The sequence below is a fragment of the Carlito syrichta genome, unplaced genomic scaffold (assembly GCF_000164805.1).
Source record: "Carlito syrichta isolate Samal-C Ts95f unplaced genomic scaffold, Tarsius_syrichta-2.0.1 Scaffold302015, whole genome shotgun sequence".
In the NCBI taxonomy this organism is placed as follows: Eukaryota; Metazoa; Chordata; class Mammalia; order Primates; family Tarsiidae; genus Carlito; species Carlito syrichta.
The window spans coordinates 217,368-239,738 of NW_007246111.1; the positions used below are offsets into that span (position 1 = coordinate 217,368).

At 36.8% G+C, this 22,371-nt stretch overlaps 1 protein-coding gene across 3 annotated transcripts in view; it reads right to left on the reverse strand.

Moving 5' to 3' along the window:
* Positions 1–22,371, reverse strand: part of TBL1XR1 (transducin beta like 1 X-linked receptor 1) — a 78,411-nt gene that overhangs the window by 21,900 nt on the left and 34,140 nt on the right. For all 3 annotated transcript variants that reach the window (XM_008055880.2, XM_021711287.1, XM_021711288.1), the window contains 7 exons: positions 14,432–14,577; positions 12,407–12,629; positions 11,563–11,695; positions 10,773–10,914; positions 8,085–8,148; positions 7,897–7,994; positions 6,719–6,779 (listed from right to left, as the gene is read on the reverse strand). In XM_008055880.2, the coding sequence (XP_008054071.1) occupies positions 6,719–6,779; positions 7,897–7,994; positions 8,085–8,148; positions 10,773–10,914; positions 11,563–11,695; positions 12,407–12,629; positions 14,432–14,577 (867 nt within the window). The remainder of the gene's footprint in view (positions 1–6,718; positions 6,780–7,896; positions 7,995–8,084; positions 8,149–10,772; positions 10,915–11,562; positions 11,696–12,406; positions 12,630–14,431; positions 14,578–22,371) is intronic.

Consider the following 22,371-nt stretch of genomic DNA (forward strand, 5'->3'; position numbering starts at 1 on the left):
TTCTGTATTTAGCTTTTTGAGGAAAGGTCACACTGTTTTCCACAGCAACTTTACCACTCACTTTATATATCTACTAGCAACGTACAATGGCCCTAATTTCCCCATATCCTCATAAATACTTGCTATTTTTTTCTTCTTTTTTTTAAAGTGAGAAAGCAGGATTTACTGAGAGGACAGAGAAGTTCCCACAGCGGGAGAGGACCCGAAGGGGTTGCCAATACTTGCTATTTTAAATCTGTGTACTATTAGAACCATCCTAATAGATGTGAAGAGGTACTTCATTGTAACTCGACTACCATAAATCATAATGATTTATGCTTTATGCTAGAGTGTACATCTAAGAAGAAACAGTACAATAACTAACACAGTAATTGCAAAAGTCTAGTATACTTCCTTTTCTGCGAAGGCGAGGTAAAGGGCCAGATGTACCTCCTACTCAAAACAACCAAAAAATTTACAAGACACTGGACATCAGGGAACAAGGGATAGTGGTCCCAGAGAGAAGGGAAACCAATAATGTACCATTATAATTACCCAATTTTCCAATCTGAAAAAGATGTCTAGGTGTTGGTGCAGGGATAAGGAATCTCTTTAGGTAGAGATCAGTGGAATCCTGAGCTGAAAAGACAAAGCTGAGAGTCTGGGGAAATCCGGGCAGCTAGAATTCACAGGACAGGAAAGAGCTATGCAGATACAGAATTATAATGATCTGTAGTGGGTCCTGCTCACATATTCATTTGAGTACTAATTAGCCCAAATGTGTGAAGAAACTAGCTGAGACCAGGAAATAATCCCTCAAGAGGATAAGACTCAAGGCTGTATTGAATAGTGCCTATATCCACTAGAAAATTTCATGACTCATGGACCACTAGTAGGAGTATACATAAGGTTCTTAGCTCATCAGCGGAGAAATAATTAGCCCTACTCTGAGCACTGCTTCAGTGCCACTTAACAAAATCTTTAAAGCAAGATCCAAAGGAATCAAAACCATTGCCAAGTAACTTAACTGCTTCCCAGCAAAAATTTCACAAATATTTATAAGAAAACAAACATAACCAACAACCAATAAGATAAAGTTCACAATATCTCATTTCTAATCAAAAGCAATTATGCATGCAAAGACACAGGAAATTATGACCAAAATGAAGAAAGAGCATTGAAAATCATTCTAGCTGTGCTCAGAGGCTCAGCCTGTAATCCCGCGCCTTTGGGAGGCTGAGGTGAGTGGATTGCCTGAGCCCGCGGGTTCGAGACCCACACCTGGGCAACTTGGTGAGACCTCATCTCTACAATAAATCAAAAAATTAGCCGGGCGAGGTAGCACGTGCTTGCAGTTCCAGCTACTTGGAAGGCTGAGGTGGAAGGAATGCCGGGGCCCAGCAGGTCGAGGCTGCGGTGGCCAGGAGCGGTCATTGCACTCCAGTCTGGGCGACAGAGTAAGACTCCAACTCAAAAAAAAGAAAATCAATTCTACAAAAAAGATACCTACACATGCATGTTTATTGCAGCACTATTCACAATAGCAAGAACATGGAACCTACCATGCTGCCCATCGAACTAGGATGGATAAAAAAAAAAATGTGGTACATATACACAATGGAATATTACACAGCCATAAAGAAGAACAACTTGGATGGAATTAGAGTCTATCATACTCAGTGATCTATCACAGAAACAAGGAACAGAGTACTACATGTTCTCACTTATAAGTGGACCCTGAACATTTACCATAATACTAAAGAAAGGGATTGGCAGTAGTGGTATACTGCTGGGGTGGGGGATACAACATCAGTAAGGGTACTTGATCTCACACCAGGCAAAGGGAGGCCCAAACTTTACATGTACAATGCTCACTTGTGTTTACCTAATCCTGAATTGTACCCCACATTCTTCAAATTTAAAAAAAATCATTGAAATTGACCCAGAAGAGATATAGATGTTATAATTAGCAAAGACACTGAAGCACTTGCAACCATATACAGTTGACCCTTGAATAACGTAAGTTTGAACTGCATGGGTCCACTTGATACATGGATTTTCTTCCTCCTCGGTCACCCCTGAGACAGCAAGACCAACCAAGACCAACCCCTCTTCTTTCTCCCTCAGCTTACTCAACATGAAGACAGCAAGAATGAAGACTTCTGTGATGATCCACTTCCACTTAATAAATAGCAAATATATCTTATCTTCATGATTTCCTTAATACCAATTTCTTCTCTAGCTTACTTTAAGAATACAGTATACAATACATAACACATAAAGTAAGTGTAAATCGTTCATGTTATCAGTAAGGCTTCTAGTCAACAGTAGACTAATTAGTCTACGAAGATTTGGGGGAGTCAAAAGTTATTTGCAGATTTTCAGCTATACAGGAAGTACACTCTTGACTCTCACACTGTTCAAAGGTCAACTGTATCTTATGTTCAAAAACTCAAGTAGAAGCATGGAAGATGTTAAGTAGAAACAGAGAATATGTTAAATCAAACTTCTAGAGATTAAAAACCACAACATGTGAGCTGAAAAATTCACTGGATGAGCTAGACTGCAGTTTAAATGCTACAGAAGAAAAGATGTGTGAACCAGAAGGCACCATAAAAGGAAATAACAGAGCATCAGGGAATTGTAAGACAAATTCAAGCAGACCAATCAATATATATGTAGCCAGAATCTTAGGTAACAAAGGTAGGGGGGTAAGAAGAGTGGCAGAAAATAAGATTATTTTATTTTTTAGCCCATTTAAGATATCACTTCAAGGTAGACAGTAGTAAGTTAAAGGTGTATATTATAAATCCTAAAGTAACCATTAAAATAATACAAATAATTATAGCTACAAGCCCACCCTAAGAAAAAAAATAACGGATCATAAAGAAAAAAAATTAATCCAAAATGAAGGAAGAAACACAAAAACAGAGAAAGAACAGACAAAAACATGATGAATTTAAATGTTACCATATGAGAAAAGTAAATGTAAATGGCCTAAACATTATCATTAATAGCCAGAGATTCTTAGACTGAATTAACAAGATTCAACTGTATGCGGTCTATGTAAAATATACTTCAAATACAAAGACATCAATAGACTGAAAATGAAATGATGGAAAAATATGTATCATGGCAACACTTACCAAAAGAGAGGTGAAATAGCTATACTAATATCAGTAGATTTCAAAGCACAGAATGTTAATGGGGGTGGGTGGGGAGAGGGAAGTTAACTTGAATGACACAATAACAAAGTCAATTCAACATAAAGACAAAGCACTTCTAAATGTCCATGTACCTAATAACATTGTTTCAAAATACATGAAGCAAAAACTGACAGAACTTCAGAGGAAATAGAAATTATTGTGTTTTTAATTACTGCTGGAGGTTTCAATACTCTTCTCAAAAACTGATGGACTGGAGACATAAAATCAGTGAGGCTATAAAAGATCTGAAGATTATGAGACAATTTTGTCTGAATGACATTTATAGGAACAATGGAATTAAATTAGAAATCAATGTTAGAAAGATCTCTGGAAAAGCTCCTAATACTTCTATGGGCCAAAGAAAAATAAAAATTAAATTACAAAGTATTATAAATGGTATGAAAACACAACACATAAAACCCATGGGGATGTCATTAGGTAAATTTATAGCACACTAAATACTTATACAAGAAAAGAAGAAAAGAAGATAAATTAATGACCTCAGCTTTCACCTCAAGAAAAGAGAAAAAGGAACAAATAATATTGACACTGAAGGCATGATATATTAAAGAGCAAATGAGTAAATTATGAGATTCATCAAAATGAACAACTTCTGGTGTTTGAAGGACACCGGTGAAAGAATGCAAAGACAAGTCACCAACTTAAAAAAAAAAAAAAGATGCATGCAAAGAATATACTGATAAGGGACATGTATCTAGAAAATATTAAGAACTTAGAAAAACCCAATAACAAGAAAAAAACCAATTAGATTTAAAAAAAAGTCCAACAATTCTAACAGACACTTTACCAAAGAAGATATAGAGATGGCAAACATGTACACGAAAAGATGCTCAACATCATCAGTCATTAAAAAATGTAATTTGAAACAAAAGTGACACAGGCATCACACCTCTATCCAGGTTATGTTAATGTTGCCCCTTTGTACCCAGAGACATCTCGCCGATCACCCACCAGCAACTCGACTGCACTTGGAACAAAATAATGAAAAGGGAATCACTTCCTATTAAATAGTACAGCGTTGGAACCAATTACTTTATTGTAATGGTATTTGGCTTATAACGGAATTTTAGACATTGATAAACACATTTATTACCAAAAAATTAAAATTTTATATCTCATATTTTTCTAGCATATGGTAACATGTGAAACAGTCACCAATATGCATGCGGGTTCATTGACACATGTTGTGCAATAGTAATATGTTTGACGTCTTCCACTTGTTGTTTTTCTACTTTAGCAAACAATGCAGCTTCATTTTCTTCCTCCCACATTAATAATATGCCATTTATGCCCAGTCTCTTGTTTGAAGACAATGTGGAAGGAGCACTCATGAATCCTGAAAACCACTTCTCAACTGATCGATCATCTCAGTATATATTCCATCCCTTTATTTGCTGTTTTGTGCAGTTTGAATGGAAAACCTCAAGGAAACATACATTTTGGAAAAATCTGCGCATGTATAAGTTTGTTCTATATTATTACTATTAATCTCTTTATGACCCCTGAGAGGGAACACCCGAGTGCAAAGGATTACAAAAATGACCACATACTAAGGGCTAGTAAAAATACAAAGGGACTGAAACATCCAAGGCTGGTGAGAATATAAAGCACTCTGAAAACAAAGTCTGGCAGCTTCTTAACAAGATAAGGACATACCTACCATACGATATAGCCATTCCACTACTAGTTATTTGAAGAAAAGAGAGGACATGTCTGTGTTAAGATTTGTACATTAATGTTGAAAGCAGCTTTACTTCTAATAGCCCAAAACTAGAAACAACACAGATTTACTTCAATGGTTCGACAGATAAGCAAACTGTGGGATGCATTTCATGTGCTACCAGCAATACAAAGGAATGCACCATTGAGAGCTGTTACAACATAGGAAGAATTCAGAATAATTATGCAGACTGAAAGAAGCCAGACCAAAAAAGAGTAGGTAGTGTATGACTCCAACTACACAACGTAAACTAATCTCTGGTGACAGAAAGAGTATTCGTAATGCCTGGGGATGGGAGAGAGATATCAGAGGAAAGGAGGAAACTTTTGAAAGTAACATGTATTCATATGTCAAGACATATCAAATTATTCAAGCTAAAAATGTGTAGTTCATTTCATGCCAATTGTACCTTAATAAAACTTTGTTTTTGTTTTTAAAACAAAATCATAGAAAGAATACCATGGGTAAACAAGCTCATTTATTTGTAAAAAGACTTCAGAACTATCTACCTCCTCAGGCTGTAGTCAGGACTAAATTGGATAAAAAGAACACATCTGTAACACAAGGCTGGTACTCATATGGTAGCTAATAATTGTACCACAGATACTATTAAACTTACTTCAACTTTCTATCACCACTGGGATGTATGACAAACTTTTAGGAGGAACAGCCAGAGACCCAAGTGAGGACTAGAAGCAAAGGTGAAAAGGCAAGTAAAACAAGTAAGCAAAAACAAGCAAAAACAAATGTATAAATGCTATTTAGTGTGGTATGGTTTAATAAAGCTGTTTTAACATAATGCTTGCAAACTTATGTTATTTAGATACTATAGATAAATCATTTTGCACCTTATTTGGCTTGTTTAGTCACACTAAATAGAGAAAGGGGGAAAAAAAAGCAAAATGCCCGAAGCTGCAAGTTTCCAATTTAAAGGTGATGCTATGCCACTGGCTGTTTGTAAAAGGATGTTATCAAAGATGTATGAATAACTGGGGTTACTTTAGTCAGCCTCCAAATCAAAACTCCAACCAAAACAAAATCTTGAAAGCAGTAACTAAATCAGGTAGTACTAAAACCACTATTCTAATTGTTACTGGGCATCTTATTCCAGTTTAACATCATTTAGTTACTGCAGTTGGGAAACTCACTAAAAGCATGCACAAAAGACCTAGGTTGAAAGGGAGTGCAGCGACTAAAATCCAGTTGTCTCTTTCTCCTCAATGTCCAGGTGTACAGTTGTATATCACGCAAGAAGGAGCATTTTATTCCATGTACACAGGAAGACTGTTTTAGATACTAAATACATCAATCAAAAATGAGAAAATGACACCATCACCTAAATTTATAGGACTTTCTACAGGGTTTTCATAGATATCATTCAGTTTAATGCTCATAACAGATAGGTATTATTGTTCCTCGTTTATAGACAGTGAAGACAACTCAGAAAGGTTAAATGACTTGCTCAGTCTTAAAGCTTGTTAAGTGGGATGGAATTGACAGTCAAACCTTGATTTTCTGATTCAAAAATCTACATTCTTCCCATTAAATGATACCACCTCTAATTGCACCAGGCTGCAAATGCTTTCTTTAGGATACAATTTCACAGAAAACATTTGATGATCCTCTGACAATTAACAATTAACTGAATGTCATGGAATATCAACTCTTGAAAGGACTACTAACAAGACTGATACTCGGCATTTCAATATTTTAAGTGAACTATGTGCTATTAAAAGTTTAATGAGAAAAATAGAAGAAAGCTCCAGCTTTTGTGTAAACTGTAAAAACTTACCTGAATGAAAAGGAAATTGTTGCTTGGCTTCTCCAGTGTGTGCATCCCAAATAATTGTAGTCTGAGATTAAAAGGAAAAGTAAATTGCTATGAAAAGAAGTTTACCACAGATGCACAAATTACATGCCTCACTATATTAAAGCAATAAAAAAAATCAGAGCGGATTTAATATTAAATATTTTATCCCAAATAGTACAACAAGGATATAGTCCACTTTGGAAGACAACAAGCGATGGAACAATTAAGCAATTGAACATTTCCCTGATGATTCTGCATCAGCCAACTTACTTCAAATAATAATTACTGGCTGTCTACAAAGTGCCAGGCATTATGCTAGACTGCTAAGAAATTCCACTGCAACAGTATATTTAATGTAAGATTCTTATAGCTGTTTAGCTATGAGAGCAAATTCTTGGTTAATGACACAATCACCTAGTCCCCAATACTGAAAGAACTTTTGAAGCTCCTATTTTACACAAAAATTCAACTTGAATTCTGACAACATTTAAAGTACTGTATAGTGGCAATGACTATTGACAGGGCTCTCTCTGTCCCTGACTCTATCACTTTTCCTCTCCTTTTGTCACTTTTTTCTTGTTCACTGAATACAAGGCCCGAGTCACCTCCCTGTCTGACACCACATTCAGGTATTAGCACGTCCCTTCCTGGATTAAAATATTAGACCCTTATTTACTTAGGGACGTGTGGGAGAGGCAATGACTTAAGGTGAACATGAATCTGTATTCACTAGCCTCGTTAAGTGAAGAGAGATAGACAGATCCTGCATTTCTTACAATTTCAACTAACTACCAAGAGTTCGGCAAACAGACTGGCTCTAGGATTTCCTATGGACTCACTCCAGAGCCACATTCACTGATGAGAACAGCTAGAAGCTGTAGAACGGAGGCAATAAGTGCAGGCGACGTGACGTTCATCACGGCTCAAATTCCAGCCAGAATCATGGTCATGTGGATAAAGGATGAAGGGCATCCTAAAGAGCAGATTTAGAAACGAGCTCATAGGAAATCCAGAAGTATTTCTATTATTATCGTAAACTCTTACCTGAGTTTCCCAAATGTGAATGTTTTGCTTCTATGATTAGCAAAAGAGAAAATATTGTTTTCAATGAAACCCTGTAATACATTAGCCTTTGCAGAGTTTATTCAATGCTCTTTTACCTTATCTACTCCAGCACTTAGAATAAAATTTCCTTTCTTATTCCACTTCAATGCAAATATAGGGCCTTTATGCTGTCCCAAGGTGCTAGCAAGGTTCCCTAAAATTCAAAATAAAAAAACATTCAAATTACTTCAAACTTTTTAACTTAGATTAACAGCAAATGTAAAAGGGAAAATGCTTCACTTACCATCTTTAGTCCATATTCTGGCAAATCCATCATATGAACCCGTTGCTAGAAGTGTACCTTCACTCTGTAAGAGAAAAACATTTATTTCGTTACATAATCCAGAAAGGGCATTTCATTGTTATTAACATATTTCATGTTACATCCCAGAATTTGGCATTTTCTGCTTCAAATATACCAGTTTTGTCTACTTGTGTCACTAAGGTCTGTGAAGCCCCTTCACTGCTGGGAAGTCAGTGCTGTGTGTGAGCCTTCTCTCCAAGTCTCAGCACTGACCACAGTGCTTTAGACCAGGCTCGTCATCACCACCCTCATGCGTGCTAAAAGGACCCTGTATTTTCACAGGTGCGCCCCACTAGGACTGGGTAGGTGGTGGACTGGGAAGGACATCAAAATCTTAATCTTACAATGACTTCATAGAAATAAAAAGAAAAACTTTCCAAAATAAGTTGTAATATGGTCAACCCTCTAAATCCTTTGCTGTCTAAACAGACTGTGTGCCGTTGTTTCAGATGATCAGATTCCTAAACACTGAATGTTTTTTTCCTTTGTTAATTTCCTTTCAACTATGAAACACCTACCCATAAAAAGAGCAACACAAGGAAAAGAACCAGAAGAGAGTGCAGGCTGACTTTATAGTTAATGAAGTGGTACAAATGCCTACTCTACTACGAGGAAAAAGCCATATAAATTTCTCTAAACTTGTATTTCCTTGCTGTGCCTTGCCATTATCAATGGTGTTAATGGAAGGACAAATCTAACTTCATGCAAATACAAATTATAGATTATATTAAACAGACAATTGCTGCAATAAGTAAATACTACAGGAGACACAGAATGGAATCCTGCTTTACTCAACACCTTCTGGGTAGCCTCTGGTAAGGGCATTCAAAACAAGATCGCCTGTTTCAGAACTCTCAAGCTATACAAGTAAGTGACAAATGCTGGCTCTGGGGACTGCAGACTTGGTTCTGCTAGGATCTGAAACCCCTTGGGACTCTACCTGAGGACAAACAGCTGTGTGGAAGCTAACAACAAAGTTTATTTCCACACACTGTATAATGTCAAGTTTCCTCTGAACTACTAGTCCCCAAAAATTTAAGTCCCTAAACTACTCAACTAAGAGAAGAATACTTTAAAGGTCAGACATCTCACAGGCTCTTGCTTCAGTCATGGAAAAGAATCATTAACTGAGAATGTTTTCCCCTTTTAGCTAAGGATTCAAGCTTACAGTGCATAATTTATCTTTGAAAAGCCTACACTTTCAAAATTCTAATTTGTAGTTCAGAATTCACCAAGCCCAACAAACCAACATTCATTAACCATCCTTTTCAGTGTAAACTGTAAATTTCATTAAATTAACATGGTCACTAGGCCAGGTAGCATAAGAAAGCTCTAGGCCTTTGACCTAAAATATAATAAGGGCCCATATTAAGAAGACAATTCTTAGTCCTGATTCTACAACCAAACAATGGTGCATTGTGTTAACCCCCTTTTCAATGTTTTAAATTGTCAATTCTACCAGCCAGGCTCGGTGGCTCAGCCGGTAATCCCAGCGCTTTGGGAGGCTGAGGTGAGTGGATTGCCTGAGCCCGCGGGTTTGAGACCCGCCTGGGCAACTCGGCGAGACCTCATCTCTACTATCAATCAAAAAATTAGCCAGGCGTGGTAGCGTGCACCTGTAGTTCCAGCTACTTGGAAGGCTGAGGCGGAAGGATCGCCCGAGCCCAGCAGGTTGAGGCTGTGGTGGCTGGGAGCGGCCACTGCACTCCAGTCTGGGCAACAGAGTGAGATTCCAACTCAAAAAAAAAAAAAACCTGTCAATTCTTTGTAGGAGGGGAAGGGTAAATACACGGTTGGCAATTTTGGAAGAGAACACAAAAAATAGCTAGCTATGAATCCTAGAAGAATTTCATAGAAACTGAGACCATTAGCTGGAATAAATATTTTTAAGACAGACCATATTTCTTGGGATGAGACTTGGAAGATCCTTTGGGAAGTCACCTATGCTGAGGAAACAACACTAGCTTGTGGTATCCTTTAAGGTGCTAAAATAATTAAAGAAGCTGAGGTGAGGGGAAAGGTGCAGACAAGTGTGAAGATTTATCAACCACAAAATCAAACTGCTTCTGTGTATCACAGGAGTTATTCTGAAGATGAAGAATCATATGTAGAATCAGAGAAATATTCCTACAAGGCTGAAATGAAACTTTGAAGTAATCTAAACTAATGGTTCCTAAAAGGCAGTTGGCTATGAAGTTTTACCAGTTCACAGCATAATGAGAAAAACATATTTTTGCTATACAGATTCATTTTATCACCAACTAAGGACTCAGTGGTTAAGGTTCTAGTAACCTGCTTATTATTGTACTACGGATTTTCACCTATTGCATCACTCAGGCAGGTGCTCTTTCTACACTTTACACACAAGGAAAATGAAGCCCAAAGTAATCATTTCATCAAGGCTATGCTGCCGGATCAATTGCAGAGATGGAAGCTGAACCCTGGTCTGACTACTCTAGTGCCAGTCCTTGTCTTTAATACCACATTCGGGTGGGGACTCCCAGATTGTCACTATTCGTTTGTGAAATCCAAAGATATCTGTGCAAATAGAAAAACCCTGCCATTAGTCTGAGGCTCCAAGCCTGACATGTTAAGTGTATCTATCATGGACAGCACAGTGATACTCACATTCCAATCGAGAGATGTGACATCCTTGTTGCTTGGAACATCTTGCCCTCCTTCTCGTATACAATGTCTAAGTACTAACTGTGTGGAGCCGCTAGTGCTATTTTCACTAAGATTCCATATTCTTGCTGTTGAGTCTCCAGACCTGTAAAACACGAAATATATTTTAAATTCTCAATACATTCTTTTTTTTTTTTGAGTTGGAGTCTCACTCTGTCGCCCAGACTGGAGTGCAGTGGCCGCTCCCGGCCACCGCAGCCTCGAACTGCTGGGCTCCGGCGATTCTTCCGCCTCAGCCTTCCGAGTAGCCAGAATTACAGGCATGCGCTACCACACCCGGCTGATCTTTTGATTTATTGTAGAGATGAGGTCTTGCTGCCCAGGCGGGTCTCGAACCCGCGGGCTCAGGCAATCCGCTCACCTCAGCCTCCCAAAGGCGCGGGGTTACAGGCTGAGCCACCGAGCCTGGCTTCTCAAATACATTCTTAAATATCACAATCAAAGCAACATATTTGTGTCCCACTACTAATAAGGCAAGTAAATCTAGACAATCATGGATTTCCATTTCCAGTATTTTTCCAATTCTACATATTGGGGCCCCATGCATTCTTGAAGTAATAAGTTTAATTAAAACTTCTAAAATGGCTTTCTGAAGGATGAGAGACTTAAAGAGACAAAATGACTACAAATGAGCAATTAAAAAAACCTGAAAATGCCGATATATTTAGAAAATGTGCAATAGATCAGTAAGACACTGCAAAAAGTCATTTCAGTGTCCCTTTAAGAAACATACCCCGATGCCAGGAGATCGCTAACGGGGTTCCAGGCACAGATGAAAACTTCAGATTCGTGGCCCCGCAACACGACTGCTTTGTTAGGAGGGATTTCAACATCTCCATCCACTTCCATCATATCAGTGTGATTATCTGCATCAAGAGAAACAAGTGGAAAACTCCAGTTAGGCAACACTGGAACATGGGGTGGGGGCAGGAGCGTGGGGGCTTCTTAAACAAACATCCTCCTTTTTAAGATACACAGTAACTTCTTTTTTCAAAAAATTATGTCAGATTAAGCTGAACATGACCATACAATCACATGGAAAATAAATTCCTATCTTTAATATGACCATACTATTTTCAAAAGTATGCATGTGAATATGTGTTTGGGGTGACTAGTAAGTAAACAGAGGCTTGAAAAGATTGGACCTAAACATGGCCAAGATGATGAAATGGTTTGAATTAAATATAGTGTGCACCAATATTATTCTGAGTTTCTGCCAGTAGGGGTTGCTGATACCATTCATATAACATTAGAGCAGCCTTTATAGCTCACTGTCAGAGCTTTATAGTATTTGTTAATAACTAGAACTATAAATTTTATTTAGATGTAAACACAGATGTAAACATCTATTTAACAATGGAAAAAGGGTTCCTAAATATTTTAAAAATGAAGTTAATAAAAGTAAGTCTAGTCTTTTTAGAGCTTTATGAACAAAAATCTTAACTGTGAGATACAAGTTGGGAGAACAGTTGGTATAAATGGAATAGATGAAGCTATTTCAGCAAAGGAGATGGGACATGCCAGTAAAGCAAAGTGTTTCCTCAGGAAAATGTTTGAACCTTCTTGTCTCCGCTCACTTGCTATAGCATGCGCTCCATTCTCCTCCCCATTGGCTGTGTTTTCTCCATTTTTTGCAGATCCCTGCTGGTTCGTGGCAGCGGCAGCGGCAGCGGCAGCTGCGGCCTGTTGCTGGGCCAGCTTATCTCTGTACGCTTGCTGTCGTGTTTGTACTACATCAGGCATCACGGCATCTATCAGGGACAGAGACTCTATTGGTCGACCGTCGAACAAGGTACCATCCTGGATTTGGAAGATAATGAGAGAAGACCAAAGGTGACATTTCAGGTTATTGTATTTCCACAAATACAGCAGAAATGAACATATTCATTCCAAGAAAAGTACAGAAAGAAATTTTCTGAACTAATGTAAGAAGGAAAGAAGTCAGGAGGGAAGGAAGAAAGAACTGCCAAGAGTAACTGTAAATGGTTGTTTATGATTAAATGCTCAGATAGAGCTGAAATAAAAAGGAAGTCACTACTAAAAATAGAAAGAAACAATAAAATGTAGGCCCAAATGATTTTTTAAAAAGTATGAAGTAGAGTCAGAAATTCTGGCAGTCAAAGCAACAATATGGAATAGTTCATACAATGGTGAGAGGCCCGGCGCCACAGTACAGTAAATACCTCTTTTAAAAATCTAAAAACTTTTGAAATTACTTGTTAGACTCTAAAGTTTCTTGTGATTTGATTAAAATATCAAAGCAGAAATAGATTTCACGGACTATAGTGTTCTTTAATGTTAGGCAGTTATTAAAGGCTCCAAACTTATTGATATTAGGAAGTTCACGAGTAATAAAAAGTTCTCCAAGTAAGCACAAGAAGAGACACCGGCACAGAGCAAGACAGAAACACAAACAGTACACATTAGTGAGGTACATGCATATGTGAAGCCTGGTTCACCTAAACTGGTGTACAGTGCCACTGACCATAGACAGTGGTGTGGGAGGTGCTGGGAGCTACGAAAACATAGCCCGTCTTTCTGAATTGGCAACTGTAATGCAGTATTTGAGGAACAGGAGAAAGTATCTTAACTTACAAGTAACTTAAAAAATTCTAAAACCAACACAGATACACTGTAAAGTAAGTACTATGTTAAACTGACAGAAGATTTTTCAGCTACAACGAGACTTCATTTAGCCAGAGGCAGAACATGCTGATCACCGTTTGCAAAAAAACACACTTGGGGAGGGAAGGTGCTAGAAGACAATGAAGATACATTTAATTTAGTAATTGTGGATTTTTCAGTCATAGAGATGAGGAAACCAAAAAATAATGAAATCGACTTTAGTACACTATACAACCATAATAATATTGACACAGAAACCAGGGATACTTCAGTTCAAAAACTATCTGCATTAGGATAACATGTTAACCTCTGATATGAAAATAAGGGGACAAGCTCCTGGCTATACATGAGAATATTAAGCTAAGCCAGGGGTTTGCAAACTTTTCCTGTCACAGACTAGATCACAAATATTAACTGAGGTCTTACAGGTCATAATCTCTGTCACAACTACTTTTCTAGTGTAAGAAGCCACAAACAATATGTAAATAAGTGCGGGTGGCTGTGCTCCACTCAAACTTTCTTTATAAAAACAGGGAACAGGCAGGATTTGGCTATTTGTTGTATGCTGACCCTTGAGCCAAAAAGACTTCCTATGTGTAGACCTTAGTCAGGCAGGAACACCCACAGTTGGTTTCAATTATAAACTGACTTAGGTCAAGGTCCAAATAACATGAGAATCTCCAATTTTCAGGCCATCAATTATTGTCTCAGCATTCCACAGTACAATGCTGTTGCTGTTGTGTTAATAAAAATTTTTTCTTAGTGTTTACTAATAAAAACTTATTAAGGAAAATAAGCTACAGATAACAGTCCCTACAATTATGCACAACACACCTTGACTGTGCAAGTTGACTGCTACATTAGGAATAACACTGCATTTTTGTTGCCTTAGTTAAAGAAAAGATCCTGAATAAACATACAAGATGGCTGATTTAAGGGCATATTTAAGAATAGTATTTGAAATAATTCTTCCTTACCTCATTGATACTAACTTCTGCCTCTACATACTGTAGACCTTTCTGGATGATAGAAATCAATGCAGCAGGTGGGACGAGGGCACCGTTAATATTGGACTGACTGATATGGCTTTCTATACCAAAGGTAAATGCTGAATGAGAAAATCCTGAAAGCACAAGAAAACGTATGAGAAATTATTTTCCCAGTAGCAACATGCTAAGTCTCTCTTTCTCTCTCTCTCTCACTCACACACACACACACACACAAATACCTGTAATCTTTCAAAACTACATTCCACCCATTTGAAATCCCAGAGTAACAGCGAAGGTCAAGTATGTTTTTAGACAGAAAAAATATCTAAAGCTAAACATGTTAGCCTTATATATTTTCCTTTAAATATTTAGCGTACTCTTTAAAATTTCTAATAAATATCTGATAACATACCTGCAAATTTTCTAAAATTTATCAGTGGTATGTAACTTTCGTCAACAAAAAGCATCAAATTTAAAAGTTGAAAAAGCCTCTGGAAATCATGTGACTCAACATTTTCACTCAAGATAATTTAGGCCAAGATAGATTTAGCAACATTTAATATTTCTATAGTATTCTCACATTTCTACATAAAATTGTCAAACACCTTATAAATTCAATATTTTGCGGCTTTTCCCAACTACTTAAGAAATAAAATACGAACTAAAACTAATAAAAGGAAAGAAAATAAATTTGAGAATGAAAAATTTGAATGCTTAAATATCATTTTATGTATGAGTTAAGTGCTTTAAAAGTACTAAGTACTTAGTAAAGTACTTAGTAATGACTCATCCATATGAAATCTTTAGGAATTGAAGAGCTAGCAAATGAAGATCCAGTTTAATGAGCTCCATCAGCAATTATGTACTTTCAACTTCAAATACTTAAAACCAGAACACTCACATAATAAAAATTCCTTTAGGTTGGCCTTGCTATTTATACAAATCTAGCTAAAATTCAAAAGTAAATTATAGTAAACTCATAATCCAAGGGTAGCTATTGTCTTTAACAAAATTTTCATCACAGTTTATCATTAAATAATAATTTCCAAGATGTGCTTTAAGCAATTGAATTAAATTGTACGTGTGATATAGAATGTGACAAAACTTTCATACTAAATAGAGTCAATGAATACAGGCTTATTTTGGGTCTTGGTTAAACTGATTTAATCTACATAATAACTAACTGCTGGTGAGCCTATCTTCCTAGTTTTCTAGTGTTTCATACATGTCTTTTTGCATTTTGGGCTTCCATTCTTACGCACCTTATGGCACTTACAAACGTTCTATAACGAAACACTACACTTAAAACAGCCTGTGGCTAGGAAATATTTCCGTTGGTTAATGACAGTTAAGTTGATTTCCTCATGGCTCCCTCCTTTCTCCTTTGGAACACTAAGCCATGTAACTACTCGTAGTGGGAAAGATAAATGAGAAGAGCATTACCTGTAAGACCATGATTTTAACCTCCTGATTTTGCCTATAGGCAAGATCGTAATTAAATGTATGTATAATTTTTAGCTGAATCTGAGCTCACAGAGATAACTGAGAAAGATACAATGAGGGAAAAAAGCACCATTTTGAATAGTCTGTCAGGAAATTCACAACTAATTGAATATGAGTAGAGTCTAAATCTCCATGGTAAAAAAGTCAAGAATACGGACTAGGGGAACAAGGAGAGAGGGAGAGAGGGAGAGAGAGAGAGAGAGAGAGAGACAGAGAGAGAGAGAGAGAGAGAGAGAGAGAGAGAGAGAGAGAGAGAGAGAGAGAGTGCAAGCGAGTGCGCAGTGAAATAAATCCATAAGCAGTGAGGCTGGAGATTCCTGTTTTCAATTATATACCTCCTCCCTAAATAGATTAACCGTAAATCATACAGAGTAAAAACAGTCAAACACCTGAGTAGCTTAGAAATTTAAGATGACTTCAAGATAAAAAGATATCATTTATGGAGGACCTATAACACGATAGACACTATGCATACACGTATAATTTTATTATTTTACAATCTAATGAGTAAACACAGTCACTAAGCAAGAAAGTGGATTCAAACTCACTATGAGACTCTCTACTGCTCCTCTCAAACAGTTAAAATACAGTCAAGAATAAAGCTAAGACTCAGAGTGAACTCCTATTTACTGACAAAAAGGTTTAACTGTTTTCAACTCAGGGTCCTGGAAAGTGGTATACATGGTGCATAATACATTGTACCATCTTATGAGTCATATTTGGCACCAAGGTTCTAAAAGTGTTTTGACTTCCATAGGCTTATAAACTGTACAAAGTACAAGATTTTTCTATTTGTGGGTGCAATTTAAATAGTCAAAATTGTTAAATTTAGACCCTCTTAGCCTATAGAGTTTAAGCTTAAAGTAATAATACGTCCAAGAACATGCTAACAGTTGCAGGTGGAACTGTACCAATATCTGGCTGGAACATTGCATATATCCTGAACTTGTTCTGTCCTAGGAGAAAAGCTATCACAGGTGCTTATGTGCATATCAAGTTATTGCAGACGTGCTTAGAATGCTCTTAAATGGTAACTAAACAGCCCTAAAGTCGTCATTAGCATTGTTTTGGCACTTCTCACTAATGTTTACCCTAAAAAAGCTCCACAGTAAACACTCTGCTTAAATATATGTTAAAGTCAAGTGTATTTTTTCTCTTAATTTCTAGTCGTAGCATTACCTGGCAGCTTCAAATCATTATGTTTAAAACTACTTTTCTTCTTCCCCTCCCTAAAACTCCTTTTCTTTAGAAACTTCTGACATCATTTCACTACACCTGAAAGTCATAGTATGCTAACCCCCACCTTTCCCTTCACATTTGACCATTTGCCAAATCCTATCATCCTACCTCCAAATTCTGTCAGCCTACCTTCTCCAGATGTTTTAACCGAGTTTCACCTTAGTCTGAGTTTAGACCCTGTCATCCTTTGCTTAGACAATTACTGCTGTAAGTTCCTTTCCTCTCTTCCCCCGTTACATATGTCACACTGCAGCTAGAATACTTATAAAACAAAAGCTGATCATATCACTTCTTATGTGAGCACTTTCAATGATTCCTTTGGCCTTCATGATAAAGGCCAAACTCCTAAGTATGTCACGCAGTGATTTTTGTAACTGGCCCTTCTTATCTCTCCAGTCTCATTTCCCCATTACTGCACACCCTGGAACCGTATTGTTCCTGCTGCATATTAAATTCCAGAGGTGACAAAATACACATCTTGAATATGCTGATATCATGCCTCAGGCTCTTATGTTCTTGGGCTCTTTTCCCATCTCTATGGAGGTGAAGTCTTCTTTCATTAATCTAGAGTTAATCAGTCTCTTCTTCACTGATACTATAATTTTCTTTCTTTTTTTTTTAGATTGGATAATACAATTTATTTTGAAAGTAAATTAAAGCCAATACTATAATTTTCTATGGTTGGTTGCCTATGTCTGACTCCCAGACTGGGCTGCCTGACAAAATGGTGTATGTCCAGCAATCCTTTAATTCTAAGAAACTAGCACATTACCTGATTGAATAAGCACTTAATAAACATTTGTTAAATTAAAATGCAATTCTATTATATTTGCGCACATCAAAAAAATCTGAAAAAGCATATAACTTGAGTGTTCCTTGAAAAGCAATCTAAAACTTGAACCAGTTTTATGCCAGAAAATATTCCCATTTATCTGTAAATGTTTATGCAGGAAATACCTTTTTAGGAACAGCTTTCCCTTTCCATAATTGGAGGCAAAGGGGATCACCAAAATCTGGCACGACTGTCTAAAATAGCATCGCTTGTTTTCAAGGATAAGAGCCAATCTGATTAGGAATGGCACCTCTGCAACCAAGTATTCTAAATGTTCATGAGAAGGAAAAGACTGAAAAGGAGAAGAAAGGTTCCATACAAGAATAAAGCCAAGAACCACTAAGTTCAGCATACAGCCATGTAGTGACAGAAAAGAGCAGAGGCAGCAGTCTGTGTAGCAGTCACAAATGAGATCACAAAACGGTTGTTTTTTAAATTACGCTTGTTTCAGGGATGTTACAGACTGTTTTTTAAAGGAGTTAGTCCTTCAGAGTCTGACAACTCTACTATGCAAACAGACAATACAGGAACAAGAAAACGGACACTGACCATCGTGGGTATGATACAGTGTGACTAAACAACACAAAATGTTAAAAATGACAAGGCTTAACTATGAGCATAGTATAGTCTGGAAAGAAAATCTGATTTATCTAAGGTACCATTTAAGCTTTAGGACCAAAAACCCCAGAAAATGGTATTTCTGTCCCCATCATCAAATGTTCCCTTGTCCCTAAATTCCAACTCCGCCCTACAGATCATGATTTTAGAAAAGGCAAAAAGGAAGGGAAATGTGTTACAGGAGATCTTGGTTGTTAAAGAGTCAGACCCAGGCCTGGTGCAGTGGATCAAGCCTATAATCTCTGCAATAAATCAAAAAATTAGCCGGGCATGGTAGCATGTGCCTGTAGTTGCGGCTACTTGGAAGGCTGAGGCGGAAGGATTGTGGGAGCCCAGCAGGTCGACTCTGGGGTGTGGCTGTGAGTGTGCCACTGCACTCCAGCCTGGGTGACGGAGATTTTGACTCAAAAAAAAAAAAAAGTGTCAGACCCAACACTCATATGCTATCTATACAACTGTGAGCCGTAATTTTGCCCTTAAAGAAAAATAACCTATGAACATTTCATATGGATTATACTTTCTGAAATAATAACATCATAATGCTCAGCAAATAAATGCATTCAGCCAGTGACTTATTCATACCGTGGTTGGACATTTGAAGTTTTCCAATGATTACTACTTTAAAAGAATCTTTCTTATCTCCAGTATCTATATGTATATGGGTTTTTGCCATGTGTAATTTTTTTCTTTCTTAGGATGAATTCCCTCAAAGGTTGAAGGGGACATAGCAGTTTTAAAGAACATTTTCATGAGTGCCAAATTCTTTCCCAAAAAACTGTGCAAGTTTATAATGACACTACCAATTTAAGTGTTTCCTTATATCCTAGTCCTTGTTTTAAAAAAAAAAAGTCACTAATTAAGATTGAACAAATTCTCTGGCAACTATTATAGGACTGCTGTCCTTTAATATGTAGTAGGAATTTCCTTAGTCAATGAAAAAATGGTCAAGTCAGCTTACAAAAAGAAAAACCTATTTGGAAATTTAATAAAAGTATTGTGACTACCAGTATTTGTGTTAACTTCTTGCTGTTTATTGTTAATTGGCTATGTATACAACAACTACATGTGTCAAATCAAGGTTATTCCATATTCTATTTTATTATAAAGCAACACTATACACCTGCTTGCACTTTTGTAGTTGGTCATCTAACACGTAAAAATTAAAAGGAGACTGAATGGGGACATAACAGATTCCAAGGTCTTTTCATTCCAGCTTTTCATGGCTACAGACACACAGAACTGATTGCCAGTTGAACCTGACCCCACCGAACCCACTGGTACAGACTGTTTATAAACGGCACTGAAATGAGGCTGGCAGGAAGGAATGGGCTAGCCAGTCAATTACCTTTATCTAAATCAGGTGAGAAACCGCACTGTCAGCAGATAAAAATACATCACTGACATTTTATTAGCCATTACAGGTGCTAATACAAAACTGTTACGTTGAAAAAAAGATGAATGAATGAGCTACACGATGGTATAGGTCAGAACGTCAATGCTACACATTAACATTAGGATTAGGTTGTGCCTCCTATGGTCCTGTTTTCTAAATTGAACAATAATAGTAATATAGGGTTTTTACATGTGATCTTGTAAGCCAATATAACGTTTGAAGCAATAATCACCATCTCAGAAAAAGCAGTGTAGTGCAAGGCCTATATCCAAGGAGATGTGACATCTGTTTGAAAAAGTTAAGAGAAAAAGAGCAGTGGAGGTGGGTGGGATGCAGCAAAGACAAGATGATCTTTCATGAACCAAATGCTTTAAGCCATTGTATTGGCATCACCTTCTTATAAACGAAGACTGCACGCAAATCTCAGTCTAAAAACATGAGGATTTTTTTAAAGTTTCAATATTCGAATCAATCACAATCTAGAAAATAACTCATCTTAGTTATAAGGGCATTCTGTTTTTTAAATTTTTCAGTCTTTCAATTATAAGATGCAACTGTTTCATAGTTTTCAATAGTCAAGTACATCATAAATGGAGAACTTGTGGAGATTTTAAACATGTAACAGATGACAGTTATATCTAGTATCAAGGATTCTCCCCCAAATCAAATACACAATTTAAGCAAAATAAAATGACATCTTCTTATACAAAGTAATAAGAAAAACAGATGCCAGAAAGTTCACAAATCACTGCCAGAAACAATTTCTTCAGGAAAAAAATAAACCAAAATGGTGAATAATCACAGGAGTCAAAAGTGATACAAAAAGGGGTGGGGGAGGGAAATTAAAACGATCCAGTTTAGCTCTTCTAGAATTAACATGGTATCAAGGTTCGATTATATACAACTTAGCATGTACCACTATTTATCTGCATATGGTTGCTAGATGAGTTATTAGGCCAATCAAATTAATGCTCTTGGAGGAACACTAATTAAAGGGAGCACACTGGATCAAGTTAATCATTACATACAGTACTACATGTCAAATGTACTCAAGTTTCAAGTCATCTCAAAAGAGAAAAAAATAACTTTATTTCCTGGGAAATAACTGTTGAATATAGGAACCTACTTCATAAAAATGCAGAACAGTGAGGACCAAACAAATTTGCTTAGGGTGAACTTTCTAGAAATAAAATGGGGAAAAATAAAAAGTTCCAACACTTACTAAAAACCCTGTGATAAATATACTTTTCTCTTAATTAGTTTTGATGAGTTGAGAAGATAGTTTAATTGAAACAGAGATATCCATTAAACACTTGAGGCTGAATATCACAAAGTAATCCTTTTTTCAACAAGCAATCGATTTTACAAAAGAAGAAAATGAAACTGTGAGAAATTATGTAATTTGGGGGGAGGAGAGGGACTTTTACAAATGTTAAAAGTTCTTACTGAAACACAGTATTTCTTAACCATTAATTTATCAAAACAAAATACAACTTTCATCAGGTATTCTTGGACTTTCAATAATGAGACAGACAAGGAGCAAATTTTATTTTCCTTTCTGATCATCTTCACAAACCAGTCCTGCACCTGTCTGTGTACACACCCTTTCTTGGCCATGACTGTTCCTTTTCTGCATGCCTCATAACCCAATTCGGAGTTCTATTACAGGGAGAGCAGAGTATTAAGAGTCTAGTTTCTTCTCTGCTGCTTTAAAAATCTGTTGCTTTTAGGTTATAACCTTAAAGTAATTTAATTTAGATCATATTTCTCAGATGACCAATTCTCAACAAGTATCCTTTGTAATCTATTAGATACTTAGTGACTAAGTATGCTGAATCTCCAAAACAACCCAGAGAAAAGAATTATTGTAGCAGATGATTCTGATGTAGAATCCCTTTGCAAAAACAGCCACATTTGTGCATAACTGGACCTCAGAACCAAGAAAATAACTTTTAAAGTGCCCAGATCTAAAGACACTATGGGCATTTCTTACAGATGATATTCTGCGTTCTATCTGAATCTAGTCCAGATTTCACAGAACTATTAAAATGCTTAAACTCTCTCCCATCTCCTACTTCTGAAAGTAATTTCAAATGAATGTCTCTGATGGCATCCTCTAGGACATAAACAAGTTTCATTACTCCTGCTACACCTTGTCCACAAATACAAACATACCACTTTTAGTGGTAGCTCTTCCTCCAGAGACATTCTCACACTACAGATCTCAGAAGATGCACATTTCATGCTGTCTACTTTATCCTGAATAGCTACTAATTATACTTTTTTTCAAGATATTGTGAACCTCCTACATATCTGTTGTCAACTTTCTTCTCAAATGCTAAG